Raw genomic sequence first — 19827 nt, 5'->3', positions numbered from 1 at the left:
GCTTCAAGATCGTTGCGCTGGGATCCAAGGCAAGTCCCTTCCCTGCTGCCCAGCCTTAGGGCAGGAACAGATGAGACCCCTTGGGGTCTGGTCCGTATCTGGCCCCAGTGACGAGGGGCACCACTCTGCCTCCCGCTTCTTGCTTCAGCTTCCTTTTCATTCTTGTTCCTGTTCTCCATCCTTAGCAATGTGTACGCGTGCTATCACCGGTCATTCTTCTTTTTCCTCAACTCTTCATTGACCCACTATTGACCACTGCTCTCTGTGGCTCCTCTCTTCTTGGATTTGTCCTATTTACTTTTTATTTTTAAATGTTTATTGGAGTGTAGTTGATTTACAGTGTTGTGTTAGTTTCAGGTGTACAGCACAGTGAATCAGTTATATATAAACATATATTCACTCCTTTTTTTTTTAAGATTCTTTCCCCATATAGGCCATTACAGAGTATTGAGTAGAGTTCCCTGTGCTCTGCAGCAGGTTCTTATTAGTTATCTATTTTATATCGAGTAGTGTGTATATGTCAGTCCCAATGTCCCAATGTATACTCCCCCCCTTATCCCCTGGTAACCATAAGATTGCTTTCTACATCCGTGACTCTACTCCTGTTTTGTAAAAAAGTTCGTTTGTACCCCCTGTTTTTTAGATTCCACACATAAGCGATATATTTGTCTTTCACTCAGTATGAAAATGTCTAGGTCCATCCATGTTGCTGAGGATTTGTCCTATTGTCCCAAGTTCTAAGTCTGTCTTAGGAGAAATCATGAACCATCCAGTTTTGTGTTGGTTGTAGAGAAGGGGAGTGGCCCCTAGCCCTGCAATTTACATATTGTAAGAGCTGGTCAAGATGCAGTGTATCATTCAAGGTCACAGGAACAAAACAAAACGAAACGAAACCCAGAGGCTTCAAAAAGGGTAATCTGATAGCTTTATAAATGTGCAGGTAGAGTAGAGAGAAGCTAATAAGGGACCCTGCAGTTCCCTGGGGGGACGGGAGGCGGGTCGGAATGTGAGAGTGTGTACCTCTTACTACCCATTAACTTGGATGGAGGCAGTAGTTACCAGAACCCTCAGGCGTAACTGTATCTATAGGAGAGGGCCTCGAACAGGGACTGTGGCCGTTAGTAGAAGAAGGAAGCCAACTATCCCAGTCTCAAGAGGGAATTAATACCACATTCTCCGATCTCCTGCCAGTGCCTCCTATTGACTAAAGCAAACCTGAGGCTAGAAGGAGTTGGTTACAACAATGCCTAGTACAAAGGATAATAATGAGAAGTATAGAATTTTATGTTATTAAGTAATACAATATACACGTTAATGGCTTGGTACTTTAGTAACTTCAATAACAATTTTTTTTTCTACAGCTGTATATAACATTGATCTCATAGAGTGAATCAAGGTCCCTATTCAAAAACACTTTTTAACCAAGAGGTCTGGAGCCCTAATTTGCATCCCTTACAAGTTTATAAGAGAAAACTATATATATTTTTTCAAAGCTGAAGAAAAGTGAGATCTAAAAGAGAACACTTCAAAAAGTCGTAAAAAACTTGTCTTGCCCATGCTGATTCAGTTGACTTTTTCACAAAGATAGTTTTGCCCTCAGCTCAAGTCAGTGGAGCCTTGAGAAAAAAACAGGGCAATGGGTCCATCATAACATACTAAGATTCCCCGTGGTACCAGTTAGATCAGCTGGCTAGATTGCGGTGCTACTGAAGCCAGTGTGGTCAAGGAGAGATTACCATTCACACACTCACCCGTATCAAAATGCAGGAATAATCCCATCTAATTCTTTCTACCTTAACCTTCACCCAAACCAGACAATTCTACACCCTAACTATTCCTATAATCTCCTTTTCTCATGTTGCAATGTGATCTTAGTTTTGTCATTTTTTTTTTTTTTTTTGGCATGGGAAAATTTCAACACTTACATAATGGGTCTCCCTGCCTCCAGCCTCCCCTTTCTGTAGTCCATGTACCATGTTGTCATCAGACTGTCCTAATATTGAAATTGTATATTATCGCCGTCCTTAAAGTCCTTCGAGAACTTGGTATAATCCTCAGGAGGTGCCTGACTCCTTGGGATGACATCCAAACTGCTTGACGATCTGACCTCCACCGTCCACTGGAGCCTTACCTCTTGACATTGTCCCACCTCCTACCGCGTGCCCTGAGGTTGACTGCTGCTCTGAGTGACGTCCTGTGTTCTTGCATCTGCACACCCTTTTCCCTTTACGTGGCACCGCATTTTCCCCATTCTTCATCTGGATGACTTTGCTTATTCATTCATCGAACAAATACTGATTGAGCACCTACTGTATGTTAGGCACTGTGCTGGTGGGGGGCGGGGCTGGTGTTCAGGGCTGGACTCTGCTCTTATGGCGTTTTTCTTCTGTGCAGAGGTGGAAAGACAGACAATACCTAAGTACACGAATGAATGAACCAGATCATTTCAGACAGTGAAAGTGCAGTAAAAGAAATAAATATGGTACCATGATGGCGTGCGGCTGGGGAAGCTGTTTTCAATAGGCTAATCAGAGAATGCCTCTCTGGGGAGAAGACATGTGAACTGAAACCCAAAGGATGAGAAAAAAGAGCCCGTGGGACCATGAGGTGTGGTTGTGCAGGTAGTAGCCCCTGACCAGGAAGAACTGGGGCTGAAATCCAGTCTTCCTTCAGCGTATCAAGCCAGGCACCCCTGCACGGGCCTCGTTCCCTAAGGAGGAGGGCAACCCCTATCTAGGCCTCCCAGAGGGGCCATATGGGCTACCCCCTGACAGCGGGGGAACACTACTGGGAAAAACAGTTACAAAAGCTTTGAGCAATTACTTCCTCCAATCACATCTCCACCCTTGGATGGAGTAGCATATATTTAAAGCATAAATAGCACTTTTTACAAAGGATTGCAATTTTTTTTAATTCCAAGCACGTAGTACATTATTTAACAATGGTAGAGTGTTCAACCCATCCTTGTTGAATTAGTGAGTGAATTAATGAATCATGGCTATATTCTGTATGAGTCGGGAAGCTTCATACTAGAGTGTTTGATTAGAGAGCTTGTTCTCAAATAGTGATTCTCAGATAAGGGTCTCCTGTTGGGCAGCAAACTATCAGGGAAAAAATAGTTGTTTCAATGGTTTTAGGTGAAAAACAAACAATTCCCCAGACTTTAATTTCTCCGATGACTGAGAGCAATTTACTAGTAGTAGAGTAAGTGATTTATTTCTGAATTTAGCATTTGTAAATTTAAATTAGCATGTTACTAGATTTTCATGAAGACTAAATTTGTATTTCACCGTGGAGTCTGGTTGCTACCAAATCATGGCAAGCACTGAGCGTGAGCTCACCTGGTAGTAGGAAATCTCACAGTCTCCAAGAAGAATAATTTATTATCAGCCACGAGATTTTCACGGCTTTCAGTTGCTGCCAGATGTGCCTTTTAAAGATAGATTACTATCAGTTAAGTTTCATAATCAGCTTAGTTTATTGTCTGTTGTTGGGCTAACCCAGAGAGGAGTCATAATGCATATCCTTGTTTTATAATTTTTCACAACTAGACCTCAAGGTACCTATTCTACAGCAGAATTATACATAATCCTCTCAAAATCTGGAGAGTGAACCTTCATTTGTAATAATCTGCTTGAGAGGTGCGTGAATGCTATTTGAATTACTTGGATTATACTCTTGAATTGAATGTAGTGAGATTACTGGATTATTTATACATTTATAGGGTATAGTTTTATAACATGAAATCATGTGTATAAGTTCAGGGTCTTCTCTTGTGACATAAAAGCAGTTCATAAAAGGCGCTAGCAAAAAGTTTACTTCTTTTCTTTTCTTTTAATTTTTATCACCAAGTTCTTTTTCATGAGAATAGGTGAGCTAGGCCCCCTCCCACCACAGTGGGATAGTGATACAAGTTTGAGATCAGATAGGGACCCTACAATACTGCTGGTCTTCACAATAGGGGAAAAGAAAAAAGTGCACAAGGGCTTTGTAAACTCATCCCCACTACTAAGAAACACAAAACAGAAACAAAGCTCAAAAAAGTCTGTGCCCTGTGATAAAGGACCCACCATTTCTGTATATGTAAAATATGGTTATCTAGCACTCAGTGCCCAGGGCTGGGACTAGGGTGAGGCGAATGAGACTCTCAGCCTTGGGCGCAAAATTTAAGGGGATGCCAAAAAACTCAGTAATCAAGATACGTAATATTTTTAATGCACTATTTTTAAAAATTAAAATTAATGCAAAAAAATCCATGATGAACAGATATATCAAAATTTCAAATGAGAACAGGACCTGACTCTGCAGCTGCACAACCCAGTCTCATCCACTTCACCCTAATCCCCGCCCTGCACAGTATGTTGGGGACATTAGATTAATTCTGCATAATCATTATAATAGTCACCATCTTGAGGAACTGAGGTGATTTATGAAAGAGTAACACTTCTTCCTGGGTCATCTGGTAAAACCATGTCCTATCATGTTACCAAGCTGCTTAGTTCTCTACTATATGCTCTAGTTGGGAAAAAATGCATTGTGATTCAAGGTTTCAAACTGCAGGAAAGCTTAACTCTTTTGAGGTTCATTCATCTCTAATCACTCTCATGCCCTTGCTAGTTTTAACCTGCCTTTTCTCTTAACAGAGAGGCATACACACAGGGAGAGCTGAAGAAGTACAAAAAGAGTGGAGGGGAAGGAAACAGTGAGAAGGGAACTTAGCGTGGTCTTGCTGAGAAACAAACCTAGGATGACATCAGGGTTTCAAATGGGGTCTGATGGATTAAAATGGTGACAAGTGACAAGGGAAGCAAAGAGAGGATTGCTGCTCTGGGGCTAATGCTGAGAAATTTGGAGAAATGGTTCAAGGAAAAAAAGTGAGAATGAACATAGTCCAGCGAGGCCCTGAGTCTTCAGGAGCACGGATTGACTACTGTTCCAGGGAAGGTGTTTATCTCAAAGATGGGTATCCAGGAGAGGTTTTAAAAAAATCTTTCACTTCCCCTTTCCCCTCCAAAACAATTTATCTTTAGACTCTAAAAGGAAAGCTAAATTAACAAATATCTGTGGAACAGATCAGAATGAGCTGCTTTTTCTAGCATAAGTTTGCGTAAGAATGGACAGATCCCAGTGAGGAAGAAAAAGTAGAAGTCTCTAACAAGCTTAATTATAAACATGGAAAGGAATGAAAGATTCACCCACAATCATGGAAATATGAGAGTCACATCATAGAGTAAGGAAAATGAAAATATGACCAGACTCCAAACTAGCTGAGACGTGGGTGGAGAAAAGCTAAACAAAAGAGGGTTAAATCTTATTATGAAAAATTTCAAACATCTACAAAATAAAAAGAATAGTGTAATGATCTCCTATGTACCCAGCACTTAACTTCAACAATTAATCAACTCTTGACCAATCTGGTTTCATCTATCCTAACTCTGCTGGATTACTGTAATGTAAATTCCAGACATATCATTTCATTCATAAATATTTCAATATGTATTTCTAAAATGTAAGGATTCTTTTAAAAATATTGTCAAAATCCTTTATCACACCTAAAATTTAATAATAATTCCTTAATGTAATTTTTCCAATTGTCTTATTTTTAATAATTTGAACGAGACTCCAAACAGATTATAATTGGTTGGTATGTCTTCTAACTTTCTTTTAATCTATAGTTTCCCCTCCCCCATTCTTTTTTCTTAGAATTTATTTATTGAAGAAACTAGGTTTTTTATCCTGTATAGTCCCCTACATTTTGGACTTTTCTGATTGCATCATCACAGTGTCATTTAGTATGTTTCTTGCCCCTGTCTTTTCTGTAAACTAATGGTTATAGAAGCTTGATCTGATTCAGGTTCAATTTTTTTGGTAAGAAAATTTCTTGGGTGGAGGTCTATATATATGTATACAGTATCTGGCTGTCTCTCTTTTGGGAGACATTAATGAGCATTGCCCACACCCATTATTTTATTGGGGATTGCAAAATGGTGGTATTGTATAATTACTTCTTTATTTATTATTCTATCATTATTTATTAACTGGACTATTTCTATAAAGAAAAACAAAGAGCTTTAAAGTTAAGTGGGAACATGCTAATATCTCTCATATACATATGAGGTTAAAAATGTTGACCCTGCCCTACCTGTGTCCTGTGTCCACATCCCTGTTTCTCCTTCCTTTCACAATCAAGATCTCAAATCATTAGTCTCAGGTACTTGTCTCCATTTTTTTTTTTTTTCCGCTTTGATTTTTCTTCAGCTAAGCTTTATTTTGTATTTTGATCCCTAACCCCACTAAAACTGCTCGAGTGAAGTGCTGTCGATATCCGTGTTGACATATCAAATGGAAGAAGTTTTCTTTAAATTTGAGTTTAAATGAAAACAAGGAACATTTTCCTGTCTCTCACTTGGTGCCTCCAGAGCATTGCAGTATGGACATGCCCCATTCCTGCCCTCTTGGGGTCTGCAAATCCACTGTTGCGTGGACTCCCTCCTGACTCTCTGGCTCTCCCCGCTCAGCCTCTCTCATTAAGTGCCTTGATGTTTTCTCATCTCAGTGTCTTTTTCCTATCCTTGGTCCTCTTTCTCTCTGATGTCTCACACCTCTTACTCATCTCATCCTCTCTCATGGCTTTAGATTGCACCCGTCACTGGACACTCCCAGTCTGTAACTTTGGCCCAGATCCATCTCCTGAACTCCTGGGTACCAATAAGCACTTCACTTGTAGGTTCCAACAACCTCAAAGTCAACGTGCCTTTTTAAAATTTTATTCTGTTTTTGGCCGCGTTGAGTCTTCGTTGCTGCACGCGGGCTTTCTCTAGTTGCGGCGAGCGGGGGCTACTCTCCCCTGCGGTGTGCGGGCTTCTCACTGCGGTGGCTTCTCTTGTTGCGGAGCATGGGCTCTAGGCACGCAGGCTTCAGTAGTTGTGTCACACGGGCTCAGTAGTTGTGGCACGTGGGCTCTAGAGCGCAGGCTCAGTAGTTGCGGCGCACAGGCTTAGTTGCTCTGCGGCACGTGGGATCTTCCTGGACCAGGGCTTGAACCCGTGTCCCCTGCATTGGCAGGCAGATTCTTAACAGTTGCACCAGCAGGGAAGCCCCGATGTACCTTTTTTGGAGCATCATGATCATCCCCTCCAAGGCTGTTTCTCTTCTCTTAGCCTATATGTGATAAGCACTGACAGCCAACAAATAACCCTGTCCAGAAGCAGTGGAGTCTGTCCAAATTTCTCCCTCTCCATCCTCACTCAGTCTGTTACCAAACCCTATGACTTCTGTCTCCTGAATATCACCATGTGAACCCCCTTCTCTTTTTATTCAATGACATAACCTTAGTTCAGACTCCGTTTCTCAACTCCTGCTTTCTCAGGAGCTCCTAACTGATCTCCAGCTTCTCCACACCTGTCGGACTTCCTCATATTCTGAATCCCAAGTTCAGAGTCATCCTCTTAGCCCGCTGGGGGCTTTGTTTTCTTGGCCTTCCTTTCCAACCTCCTTTCCTTCCACTGTTCCCACAGGTACCCTTCACTGTAGTTGAGTTACCTTTGTGGTCTATTTCCCAGTTCTGTGCTTTTACGTGCTGTTTCCACTACACTCCTATTTTAGGCTTTGCAGGCCACTTACAGTGTCTGCCTCCTCTTCTTCGTTATGTTTTACAAGCCTTTAAAAATGTAAGAACAATTTTTAGCTCTAGGACTGTCCAGATACTGGCTTTGATCTAGATTTGGCCCACAGACAATACTGCTAACCCCTGGTCTAGAGGGTCCTTTCCCTGCCTTCTCTACTTACTTAGCTCCTACTTAGCTTTTAATATGCAGGTTAAGAGTCACCTCCTCCTAGAAGCCTCCCTGACTACACTCCCCTGATATGACTTAGCTGCCCTTCCTCTGGTTTCCCACAGAGGTAGATGCTTCCTCTGCATGTCTTTGTTCTCTGTATTGGTTTAATTGTTCTCATCTTTAGAGAGTAAATGCCTTAGGGGCAAGAACTGTGTCTTTTTTTAACTTTATATGCCTAGCAGAGTGCCCCCGCACAAAGTAAGTGTTCAGTAAATGATTGTCAAATGAGTAAACAAGAAGAGGTGTGACCAACAGCACTGGCGGATGGCATTTACTGAGAACATTCTGTGGGCTGGCCACTGTCTAAGCACTTTACAGAGGCTGTTTGCTTTAGTCTTCACAACAGAGGCACAAAGAAGTTAAGGATTTGGCCGAGCACATTCGAATTGCAGCAAGACTTTTGAGATGGCCTTTTGCGATCATCTTCAACAAACGTGGAAAGAGCTCACCATCGGCCACATTCTAGGTGCTGCGGCTGCAGCAGTGAATAAAATACACAAAAACCCACCTATCAAGGTGTTTACAGTTTAGAGAAGAACGACAGTCAATTAAAAAAAAAGAATAAGTAAAATGTATAGTGTATTAGATGGTAATAAGTGCTCTGGAGAAAAAGACAGCAGAAGAAGAAAATAGGAAGTTCTACCATGAAATGCACAAGACAAATAAGGTTGGCAAAGCAGGCCTCCCTGAGAGGGGATGATTGTACAAAGACTTGAAGGAAATGAAGCAGTGATCTAGTAGAAGATCTCAAGGATAAAAGAAAGAGTTTTAAGAGATAAAGTCACAGAAGTAGGAGGAAAAGAGTGATAACGTGGGGCCTTTTAGGCCATTGTGATGATTTGGGCTTGGAGCCGAGGAATGACGGGATCTGATTCACCCTTTTTATTTATTTATTTATTTTTACATCTTTATTAGAGTATAATTGCTTTACAGTGGTGTGTTAGTTTCTGCTCTATTCACAAAGTGAATCAGTTATACATATACATATGTTCCTATATCTCTTCCCTCTTGCGTCAGCCTCCCTCCCACCCTCCCTATCCCACCCCTCCAGGCGGTCACAAAGCACCGAGCTGATTCACCCTTTTTAAATCACGCTGGCTCCTGGGCAGAGGACAGATGAGGGTGAGCAAAAGTGGAAGTTGAGAGTCAGGTTAGGTCGCTATTGCAATAATACAGATAAGGGATGATGACGGTGGCATGGGCCAGGGTAAGAGCAATAGCGGGATGAGAAGTAATTGGATTCGAGATGTATTTTGAAGGTAGAGTTGACAAGATTTATTGAAGAACTGAATGTGGGCTTGTGAGAGAAGGACAGAATTCAAGGATGACTCTCGATCTGGGGCCCAAGCATCTGGAAGAATTTGGTTGTAGTTGACTGATGTGAGGAGGATGTGGTTGGAACAGGTGCAAGGGAGGGCTGGGAGCTCAGAGAGATAATGACTAACAGCCCCGCGGGCTCATGGGTGACTGATGACAACGTCCCTGCTGCTGAATGGGTTGAAGTCAGCAGCAGGGAGAGCTTGACTGTATTTGAAGGGCTCTGTACATTGACCTGTCTTTCTGTTAATCACTGGGGTTGTGTTACCATTGACACAATGCTATATATAAACTGATATATTGGGTGACAAAACAGTCCAAGGAGGATCTTGACAGTTCCAGAAGGATAGGTGAATCAAGTAAGATGAAGTTAACCTAAACAAACACAAAGTCTTGTGAATTTCAGCTGTTCAAGCAATACCTGTTTGAGAAATAACATTGTTAAAAGCACACTGTGGTCAAACAGATCTGGTCCAAAATCCCAACCTGCCCCTTCTTAGTCCAGTTCCCATGATTAGGGCAAACGACTCCCTTATTTATAAAATGGCATAGTAATGCCTTGCTCAAGTGTTGTTATGAAAATGAAATGAAATAATAAAATACACAGCCTTGGATATAACAGATAGTTGGTAAATAAAATGTTTTATTATCAAAAGACCTTTCTTCCTATCCTTTATTTTTTAAAAAATTAAGTATTAGTAAATACTTGAGTTTGGAGTGGGCTTTTACGAGCCTCTTGAAATAATATTAGGACTCAAGGTTTTCTCATACCTGAAACATTATTTTCCTGGAACAAGTTTTCTCGTCAGCCGGAATTCCACCTGAAAAAGTTAGCTGTCTTCTCTTTATTTTTACAACTTCTGCTTTCACCTCTTTCTGCCTTAAGATTAATAAGCTATTTTATGTTTTCAATCATATTTTAAGCCACCCTTTTATATTTGTTTACAACTTTTCTCCCTTTATCTGACATCTTAGAACACTTTGCAGGGCTTTTAATATTATTTTTCTTAATCTATTTTAAAACTGAGATATAATTTATATATTACAAAATTCACCAATTTTAATTATACATTTTGATGAGTTTTGATAAATGTGTACACCATAACAGTCAGAACACCGAAATCCTCTTATTTTGCTCCTTCAATAGCATAATTACATGGAAATGCCCCATAATGTACAGTAAAGTGTTTAAAGCACAAAGTGAAATTGTAACTATTAGAAAATTGTTTGTGCGATAGTCATTATGCTTTGTGAATAGTTGCACAATGATATGATAATGCTTCTGAATGCTTGTTTAATGTAAAAAAAGAGGATTTCTAGATATGGGGGAAGAAGAAAAAAAACACCTGAAAGTGGAATGCCAAATTGACTGGAAAGGTAGATAAAAAGGTTGTTCATCCACCAGAACTAAGGATAGACAGACCATTAGGATATCTTTCCAGTCCACACAGAGAAGGCTCCCTCTCTCATGTGAGGTTTCCCACTTAAGAGAAACTCCTCTTCTCCCAGAGCTGATGACTAGGATGACCATATTCTTTAAGAGAGGGCATTGCTAATGAGATCAGACACATTCATTGTCTAATAGCCACTAGTAATATCCAATTACTGGCCTAGTAACAACCATGACATACATTCGACAAAAATTTATCCTCAGCTCAGCATTGTAAGGACTTTAGTTCACACAGCCCTGTGTAGGTGGCGTGAGCTGTATTTCTAGCTCAAGCTTATTTATTTGTTCTTTCTTCCATTTATCCATTCAGTCAATATTTCTTGAGCACCTCCTATGTGCCAGGCATTGTGCTAGGGGGTGAACAAGGACCTGGCGCCCACTCTCACAGAACTTTCATGAACAGAGGTAGGCAGACATGAAAAACTTATAAGTTGATAAGTGTTAAAAAAGAAGACCGCAGGGTATTATGAGAGTTTCTAAGAGGCTCTGACTTAGTCAGTTTGGTCAGGGAAGGCTTCCTGAAGGGAGTGACATTTGAGTGAGACTCAAAGGATAAAAAGTCAACCAGATATGTTCACGTGTGTGTGTGTGTGTGTGTGTCAGAGAGAAAGGAAGAGCAGGGAGGTACTTCTAAGCAGAGGGTCCAGCATATTTGAGGAATGTGTGGAGCTTAGATAACAGGTGAGATCAGCTTGAGATCAACCTGCCCAGGTGGTCAGGAATCACATCAGTCTTGGCCTTGTTATGGATTTCATGCCTCTATTCTTAAAGCAATAGGAAGCCATGGGAGTGTTGACTTAAAAAAATGCACGTGAGAGTTGCAAATTAAGCTTTACTGGGGGCAAAATGTGGACTACAGCCCCGAGACAGCGTTTCAGATAACTGAGAAACTGCTCCAAGGAGGCGAAGGTTGAGCCAGGACATATAGGAGTTTTGCAACAAAAGGGCAGGTAGTCGGAACGTTAAAAGATTATTGTTAATTAAAGAAAACCAGGTATCTCAGGTTAAGGAATGTAGCGCTTTTCTGTGTATGGGAAGATGCAAGAGTCTGGGCTCACTGAAATCATTCCTTTGATAGGCAACTCAGCTACCTAGGGCCAGTATCCTGTATTTGCACATCCTGAGTTTCCCCAGGGCTCACTTCAGGGAGTGGCTGCAGTCTGACGGCTGCTAGATGGCAGGTATTCTTTTCAGCCCTGAGTTTCCTCAGGGCTCACTGGCTCACGTTGGAGGGCTGCAGTTTTTGATGACTGTGACACCCTTTGTTTATTGACGTGGCAGGAAATATGCCATTTATAAATATTCCATTTACCAGGAGTGACATGATTATATTAGAATTTGGGTGAGAGTAAGTAGTAATAATAATAATGATAACATAAACATAATAATAATACAATTATACATTTATAATATAAAGTGTAGTTTTAGCTACACTTACTATGGGCCAGGCACTGTTATACGTGCTTTCCATATATTAACTGATATGCACCTCAGACAAACCTTATGAATTAGCTACTATTTTGATGCTCAATTTATAAGTGAGAAAAGTGAGATACACAGAGGTTATATAACTTCGCCAAGATCATACAGCTAGGAAGTGGCACAGCTGAGGTTGTGAGGGGACCAGTTTGGAGACTGTTGCAGAATTATCAGCAGATGTTGAGTACTTGGACTGGAGTAGAGACAGTGGGGAGGCATTAAGGCTATGGGTTAAGGTGTATATGATCTGTAAAATTTATAGGACTTATTTTCAGAGCACTACATTTCTAATTGTTGGCACGTTTATTTATTTGTTTGTTTGTCTCAATCATGGTAAGAACAGTTAACATGAGATCTACCCTCTTTAAAAAATTTTAAGTATACAGTACAGTACTGTTAACTATCGTCTGGTATACTTTTCAACTTGCTGTTGCTTCAGTTCTCAATATCTGCCAATACCCTTTCTCACCTGTTTTTCCTGTTTCTGTTAAAAGTATTACTGTTTGCAATTATTCAGACCCAAAGCACTGAAGTCATGTTTTTCTCTCTCTCTCTCTCCCTTCCTACCAGTTAGTAAGCAGTCACAAAGTCCACGTTATCTTTTGCAAAGTTGTCACAATTCATCCTATTCTTCCCATCGCTAACGCCCTGCGCACACAAATTATGAAACAGAAACTAGTACCTGAAAAGCCCTCTTCGTGCCCCCTTCTGGTCGCTACCCTTCAGTACTGGTAGCCAGCATCCTGCCTTCTGATTAGCTTCATTAATGGCTATTTGTTAAACCTTCATCCTGCAGTAATTGATAAGGGATTTATTGTAACAGCATTTTATTTTGTTTTTATGTAATACCTAAGAGAAACTTATTTGCGGACTAATCTTTTAATTATGAAATATTAAATATGAAATATTTATATATGATATAATATATAAAGTTTAATGCAATAAAATAGAATGTTTTAATATATTTTGTTTTCTAGGTTGAAAAAACTCCTTGAACAAGAAAAGGCTTACCAAGCCCGCAAAGAAAAGGAAAATGCTAAGCGGCTCAACAAACTGAGAGATGAGCTTGTGAAACTCAAGTCCTTTGCACTCATGCTGGTGGATGAAAGGCAGATGCATATCGAGCAACTTGGCCTGCAAAGCCAGAAAGTACAGGACCTGACTCAGAGACTGAGGGAAGAGGAAGAAAAGCTCAAAGCCATCACTTCTAAATCCAAAGAAGACAGGCAGAAATTGCTCAAGTTGGAAGTGGATTTTGAACACAAGGCTTCGAGGTTTTCCCAGGAGCATGAAGAGATGAGCGCTAAGTTGGCCAATCAGGAGTCTCACAACAGGCAGCTCAGACTTAGGCTGGTTGGCTTGACTCAACGAATCGAGGAGCTGGAAGAGACCAACAAAAATCTTCAAAAGGCAGAAGTAGAACTTCAGGAGCTAAGAGATAAAATTGCCAAAGGGGAATGTGGCAACTCCAGTCTCATGGCAGAGGTGGAAAAGCTTCGGAAGCGCGTACTTGAGATGGAGGGTAAAGATGAGGAGATCACGAAAACCGAATCCCAGTGCAGGGGGCTGAGGAAGAAGCTGCAGGAGGAGGAGCACCATAGCCGAGAGCTCAGACTTGAAGTCGAGAAGTTACAGGTGAGAATGTCTGAACTGGAGAAGTTGGAAGAAGCATTCAGCAAGAGTAAATCAGAGTGCACCCAGCTGCATTTAAATCTGGAGAAAGAAAAGAACTTAACCAAGGACCTGCTCAATGAGTTGGAGGTAGTCAAGAGTCGGGTTAAAGAACTGGAATGTTCTGAAAGTCGATTGGAAAAGGCTGAATTAAGCCTGAAAGACGATCTGACAAAGTTGAAGTCCTTTACCGTGATGCTGGTTGATGAAAGGAAAAACATGATGGAAAAAATAAAGCAAGAAGAGAGAAAAGTGGATGGACTCAATAAAAATTTTAAGGTGGAACAAGGCAAGGTTATGGATGTGACGGAAAAGCTCATCGAAGAAAGTAAGAAGCTTTTAAAACTGAAATCCGAAATGGAGGAAAAGGTATACAATTTGACAAAAGAGAGAGATGAGTTAATAGGCAAACTGAAAAGTGAAGAAGAAAAATCCTCTGAATTAAGCTGCAGTGTTGACTTATTAAAGAAGAGACTTGATGGGATAGAAGAGGTGGAGAGAGAAATAACAAGAGGAAGGTCTCGAAAAGGACCTGAGCTCACCTGCCCAGAAGGTAACAAAATTAAGGAGCTAACACTTGAAATCGAGAGACTGAAGAAACGTCTCCAGCAACTGGAGGTGGTGGAAGGGGATCTGATGAAGACGGAAGATGAGTACGGCCAGCTGGAGCAGAAGTTTAGAAGCGAGCAGGATAAGGCCAACTTCCTCTCTCAGCAGCTGGAGGAGATAAAACACCAAATCGCCAAGAATAAAGCAATAGAGAAAGGTGAGGCGGTGAGCCAGGAAGCTGAGCTGAGACACAGGTTTCGGCTGGAAGAAGCTAAAAGTCGAGACTTAAAAGCAGAAGTCCAAGCCCTTAAAGAGAAGATTCATGAATTGATGAACAAAGAAGATCAGCTTTCTCAGCTCCAAGTGGATTATTCTGTCCTTCAGCAAAGATTTATGGAAGAAGAAAATAAGAACAAGAACATGGGGCAGGAGGTCCTCAATCTGACCAAAGAGTTGGAGCTGTCCAAGCGGTACAGCCGCGCTCTCCGACCCAGCGTGAACGGGAGGAGGATGGTGGATGTCCCCGTGACGTCCACCGGCGTCCAGACGGATGCGGTCGGCAGCGAAGCGGCGGAGGAGGACACGCCAGCAGTGTTTATACGCAAGTCCTTTCAAGAAGAAAACCATATCATGAGTAACCTTCGACAGGTGGGGCTGAAGAAACCTGTGGAACGTTCCTCTGTCCTAGACAGGTATCCTCCCGCGGCCAACGAGCTCACCATGAGGAAGTCTTGGATTCCATGGATGAGGAAAAGGGAGAATGGGCCCCCGGTGACTCAAGAGAAGGGGCCTCGAGCCGGTTCCAGCCCGGGGCACCCAGGAGAGCTGGTTCTTTCGCCCAAGCAGGGCCAGCCCCTGCACATTCGAGTGACGCCGGACCATGAGAACAGCACTGCCACTTTGGAGATTACGAGCCCCACGGCGGAAGAATTTTTTTCCAGTACCACCGTCATTCCCACCCTAGGGAATCAGAAACCGAGGATAACCATTATCCCGTCACCAAATGTCATGTCTCAGAAACAGAAAAGCGGAGATGCTACTCTCAGCGCAGAGCGAGCCATGTCCCCAGTCACAATTACTACCTTCTCCAGAGAGAAGACACCAGAAAGCGGAAGAGGGCCGTTTGCGGATAGGCCCACGTCCCCCATTCAGATCATGACCGTGTCCACATCGGCGGCCCCGGCGGACATCACCGTCCCTTCCGAATCCCAGGAAATGCCCGTGGGAAGGACTGTCCTCAAGGTCACCCCGGAGAAGCAGACTGTGCCAGCCCCAGTCCGGAAGTACAACTCCAATGCCAATATCATAACCACGGAAGACAATAAAATTCACATTCACTTAGGTTCTCAGTTTAAGCGCGCCCCTGGGACTGTGGCTGAGGGAGCAAGCCCGGTGATTACTGTCCGACCTGTCAGCGTGGCCGCGGAGAAGGAGGTGTCCACTGGCACAGTCCTTCGCTCTCCCAGGAGCCACGTCTCGCCTCGCCCTGGCGCGAGCAAAGTGACCAGCACCATCACCATTACACCGGTCACGACCTCATCGGCCAGAGGAACCCAATCAGTGGTGAGTAGAGGGGGCTGCAAAGTTCACGCCAAGGCGGGGGGCGCGGGGCTGTGCGGGGGGAGTGAAAACAACGCAGTGCCCAAAATACAGCAAAAGCACGTGCCTCGGCTCCACCCGAACCCACTACGAGCTGTTTCCTAGGGGACTGTCTACATCAAGAAATAGGAGTAAAAAGTGGCCTAGTACTTTATGAATTTGCGCCAATTATGAGGGATAATTTTTCTTTCACATCAATTATGGAGACTCCAAAAATCCTTGCAAAGATGGCCTCTTGCAGTGTCAGCATATGGGAATAATGAGGTTTAAAATTTGGTTTTTATGTTTACAGTATTTTGAAAAATGGAGACTGGGGAGAAATGGTCAATATGCAGAAAATAATTAAAACCGTTACTGGGTTGGGCTTCCCTGGTGGCGCAGTGGTTAAGAATCCACCTGCCAATGCAGGGGACACGGGTTCGAGCCCTGGTCCGGGAAGATCCCTCATGCCGCAGAGCAACGAAGCCCGTGCGCCACAGCTACTGAGCCCTGAGCACCACAACTACTGAAACCCGCGTGCCTAGAGCCCGTGCTTCGCAACAACAGAAGCCACCACAGTGAGAAGCCCTCGCACTGCAAGGAAGAGTAGCCGCCACTCGCCGCAACTAGAGAAAGCCCGCCTGCAGCAACTAAGACCCAATGCAGCCAAAAAATAAAAATAAATAAATAAATAAACTATTCCTGGGTTATATTTCTAGAACCTAAAATATTTAAAATACATTTACATATGGTCATAGTCATACTTTATTCGAAAAGTAAGATTAAAAGATTATTATATCCAAAACTTTTTTTAAAGTAAAAAAGAAGTGAGTTTATATTTCTAAACAGTACATTGTATTAATAGTATCGTGCAGAGAGCAGGTGCTCGATAAATATTTAGTTAATACCAGCTGGGAGGCTAAATGAAGGGTTATAAAAAAGCATGTCCAAAGTATAAAAGCCAGAACTTAAAAATAAATTCTATTTTTCAAAATACATCCAGTGATTTTCTTCATTTATTGAAGACAACTGGTAGATGAAATTATAGAAGAACATGCACTACTTAGATATTAGTTTAAACTAATAGACTAGAAATTATGATTCCCAATCTCTGAATAAATTCTGCAGCATATATTAGAAACTCTTAAGAAGGAGAGGAAGCTTATTATTTAAGTATAGAAACTGTGGCTCATTTTCCCATATCTTCACTATAATTTACTTTAATTCTCTGTGCACAAGCATAGACCCAAGACAGGCTCCAAAGTGTGAATTACTCACTAACTGCTTTGCCAGTGAAGCTTTTTGTTATTGGCTCCATGGGAGCTGAATAGCATTCAGCACTGCTCACCCTTCTCAAATGGTTCAATGCTGCTTTTATTTAAGCAACACAGCGTAGCTTGGATTTTTATAAAAGCTAGTGGAGGTGTAATTGTTGTAATTTAGAGCAGATCTTCTGCTGGAACATCTTATTCCCATCTTAAGGGTCAGGTCAAGCTAGGCTTCCCTTCTGCAGCAACACTTTGGATTACTGACTAAAGCGCCTACACAAATAGGATTTCAAAACAACTGTCTAAGATTTCTAAGGCCTAAATGATGATTCACATACTTCAGTTATATCAGATCCCATAAGATCAAGGGCAACAAAAAGTTTGGGAATACCCCTCTTAGAAATCGAATAGTGTGGTTAGTTCATTTGTGCATTTATTCAACATTTATTGACCATTAGCAGCACTTTAGGCATGGGGTTAGGTGCCGACTGTAAAGAGGACGTGTTGAAGTTCTTCTTAGTGGGAGAGGCAGGATTGAAACCTCCTTAGTGGTTCTGTGAGAGGGGTATGTACAAAGGAACAAGCAGAGAAGGCTTCGCCGGGGGAAGAGGTCTTCACAGATGCAGAGAGAGGGCAGCGTGTGCACAGGCGCGGCGATGGTGATGGTGATGGCGATGTGAGGAACTGGCTCGTTGGGGAAGGTGAGCCGTCCCTTTGCGCTGCAGCGGCTGGGGCTGGAGACAAAATGCAGGAGCAGAAAAGGAGAGGCACACTGGGGTCAGATACTGAAGATGTGTGGGTCTTTTTATGAAACTGACATTTAATCTCAGAGAGTAGACAAAGGGACCCAGAAACAAGGTAATGATTTTTAAAACTACATTATTTATGTGTTAGGTATGTCTGTAAAACCATTTAAAGGATAAATTGGAGGAAATAGAGGCCGAGGACGGGGATACTGTTGCAATTCTGTAGGCTGGAGATGGCGTATGCTTGAACTGTGGTAGCGAAAATGAGGACAGACATATATTGAAGACGGAATTGAAGATTTCATGACAAACTGAGTACAGAGGGCAGCTCTGAGGTTTCTGGCTTGGCTGTAGAGGTGGATAAAATGAGAAACTCAGGGGGACTACTGTTTGGGGGAGAAGTTAAGTAATGTTTGGGGCCTGTTATAATTGAGATGCCTGAGGGACACTGAAAATGTCTAGCACGCGGCTGGAAATCTGGATCTGCATTTAAGGAGAGCACTGAAGACTCGAGGTCCTGGGACTCAGCAACATGTGGGTGACAACTGAGGCGATTCTCAGGGTGAATGTGAAAAATGAAAAGAGGGCCAAGGATGGAGCATGGTGACACCCACATTTAGAAGGCAGGCAAGCTGGAACCGGGAGCCAGCGCCAGAGTGAAAAGGAGTCGGCAGAGACAGGAGGGGGATGGGTGAGACCCAAGTAAGAAATCACAGCAGGAGAGTTTTAGGAGCACCTCAAGAAGGGCGCTGTGGGGGAATTCTGTGGCAGTCCAGTGGTTAGGTCTCCGAGCTTTCACTGCAGGGGGCACGGGTTCATCCCTGGCCGAGGAACTAAGGTCCTGCATGCCATGCGGCATGGCAAAAAAAAAAAAAAAAAAAAAAAGGGGGTGTGGTCAGCAGTGACAATACAAAAAAGAGAAGATCTGGCCTCCTTAGGAGGGGAAAGGAGAGCTGCTTCATGTAAAGCAAGTGAGGTGATTTGGGGGACAGTAGGAGTAAAGATGCCTGAGTATACGCAGGGTGTCCTGCAGCTTCTCTGTGAAGTAGGAGTGAAGGCTGTCTTCAGTAAGGGTAGAGGAGGTAGGTCAGGGGCTTGAGAAGAGAACGAAGGGTGCACAGATGTTCCGGGAGAGGGGAAGGGGGCGACTGAAGTGGACTAGACACCAACTCCAACTTGCTAACGATAATCTGATCTGGAGAGGGGTCGTCTGCGGGTAGTTCTGTGGCAAGAACCCTGCTTATGCGCAGACTGATGGCATTTCCGGGGGAAACTCACCAACATTGCCCTTGCGTTTCTGTATTTTCTCTCTTACAGTCGGGACAAGACGGGTCATCCCAGCGGCCTACACCCACCCGCATTCCTATGTCAAAAGGTATGAAAGCAGGAAAGGCAGTAGTGGCAGCCCCAGGAGCAGGAAATCTGACCAAATTCGAGCCTCGAGCTGAGACTCAGTCTATGAAAATAGAGCTGAAGAAATCTGCAGCCGGCAGCGCTACCTCTCCTGGAGGGGGGAAGGGCTGAGGGCAGTGGCGGAGGGGGTATGTCGTGCAGATGCTACTGCTGCCCTCTGTTCGTGCCAACTCTCTACATGTACTAATTTAAGTTTTCAATATCTTGTTCATAAAATAATCAACTAATAGCCACGTGTCTTTCCTATTTTGTGGATTTGTTTTGATGCTGGGGAACAGAACTAACCAGCAAAACTACCGTGTGCTGTGTGCTTTGCGGAGGGTGCTGGGCCCGAGGCAGGGCCCGACTTCTAGACCCAGTTTTGCTTCTAGAAAGTGGACTCATTAGTTAAATCAGTAAGATATGGGGGCTGGATCACAGCCTCGCCAAAGCCGGCTCCTAATTGTAAATCAAATATAATAGGCTTTGTTCCACCATAATTGATTTTTCAAAAACTCTTTGAGGAAACAGGAAACAGG

General features: G+C 42.8%; 1 protein-coding gene across 3 annotated transcripts in view; it reads left to right on the top strand.

Moving 5' to 3' along the window:
• Window positions 1-19827, top strand: part of FILIP1 (filamin A interacting protein 1) — a 192671-nt gene that overhangs the window by 157361 nt on the left and 15483 nt on the right. For 2 of the 3 annotated variants that reach the window (XM_082668783.1, XM_082668782.1), the window contains 2 exons: window positions 13062-15867; window positions 19214-19437. In XM_082668783.1, coding sequence (XP_082524909.1) covers window positions 13062-15867; window positions 19214-19420 — 3013 coding nt within the window. In that variant the 3' untranslated portion in view covers window positions 19421-19437. The remainder of the gene's footprint in view (window positions 1-13061; window positions 15868-19213; window positions 19438-19827) is intronic. The other variant, XM_082668784.1, reaches the window with a different exon arrangement.

The sequence above is a fragment of the Grampus griseus genome (assembly GCF_964374135.1).
Source record: "Grampus griseus genome assembly, chromosome: 13".
In the NCBI taxonomy this organism is placed as follows: domain Eukaryota; kingdom Metazoa; phylum Chordata; class Mammalia; order Artiodactyla; family Delphinidae; genus Grampus; species Grampus griseus.
This window is presented reverse-complemented; position numbering and strand designations above follow the sequence as displayed.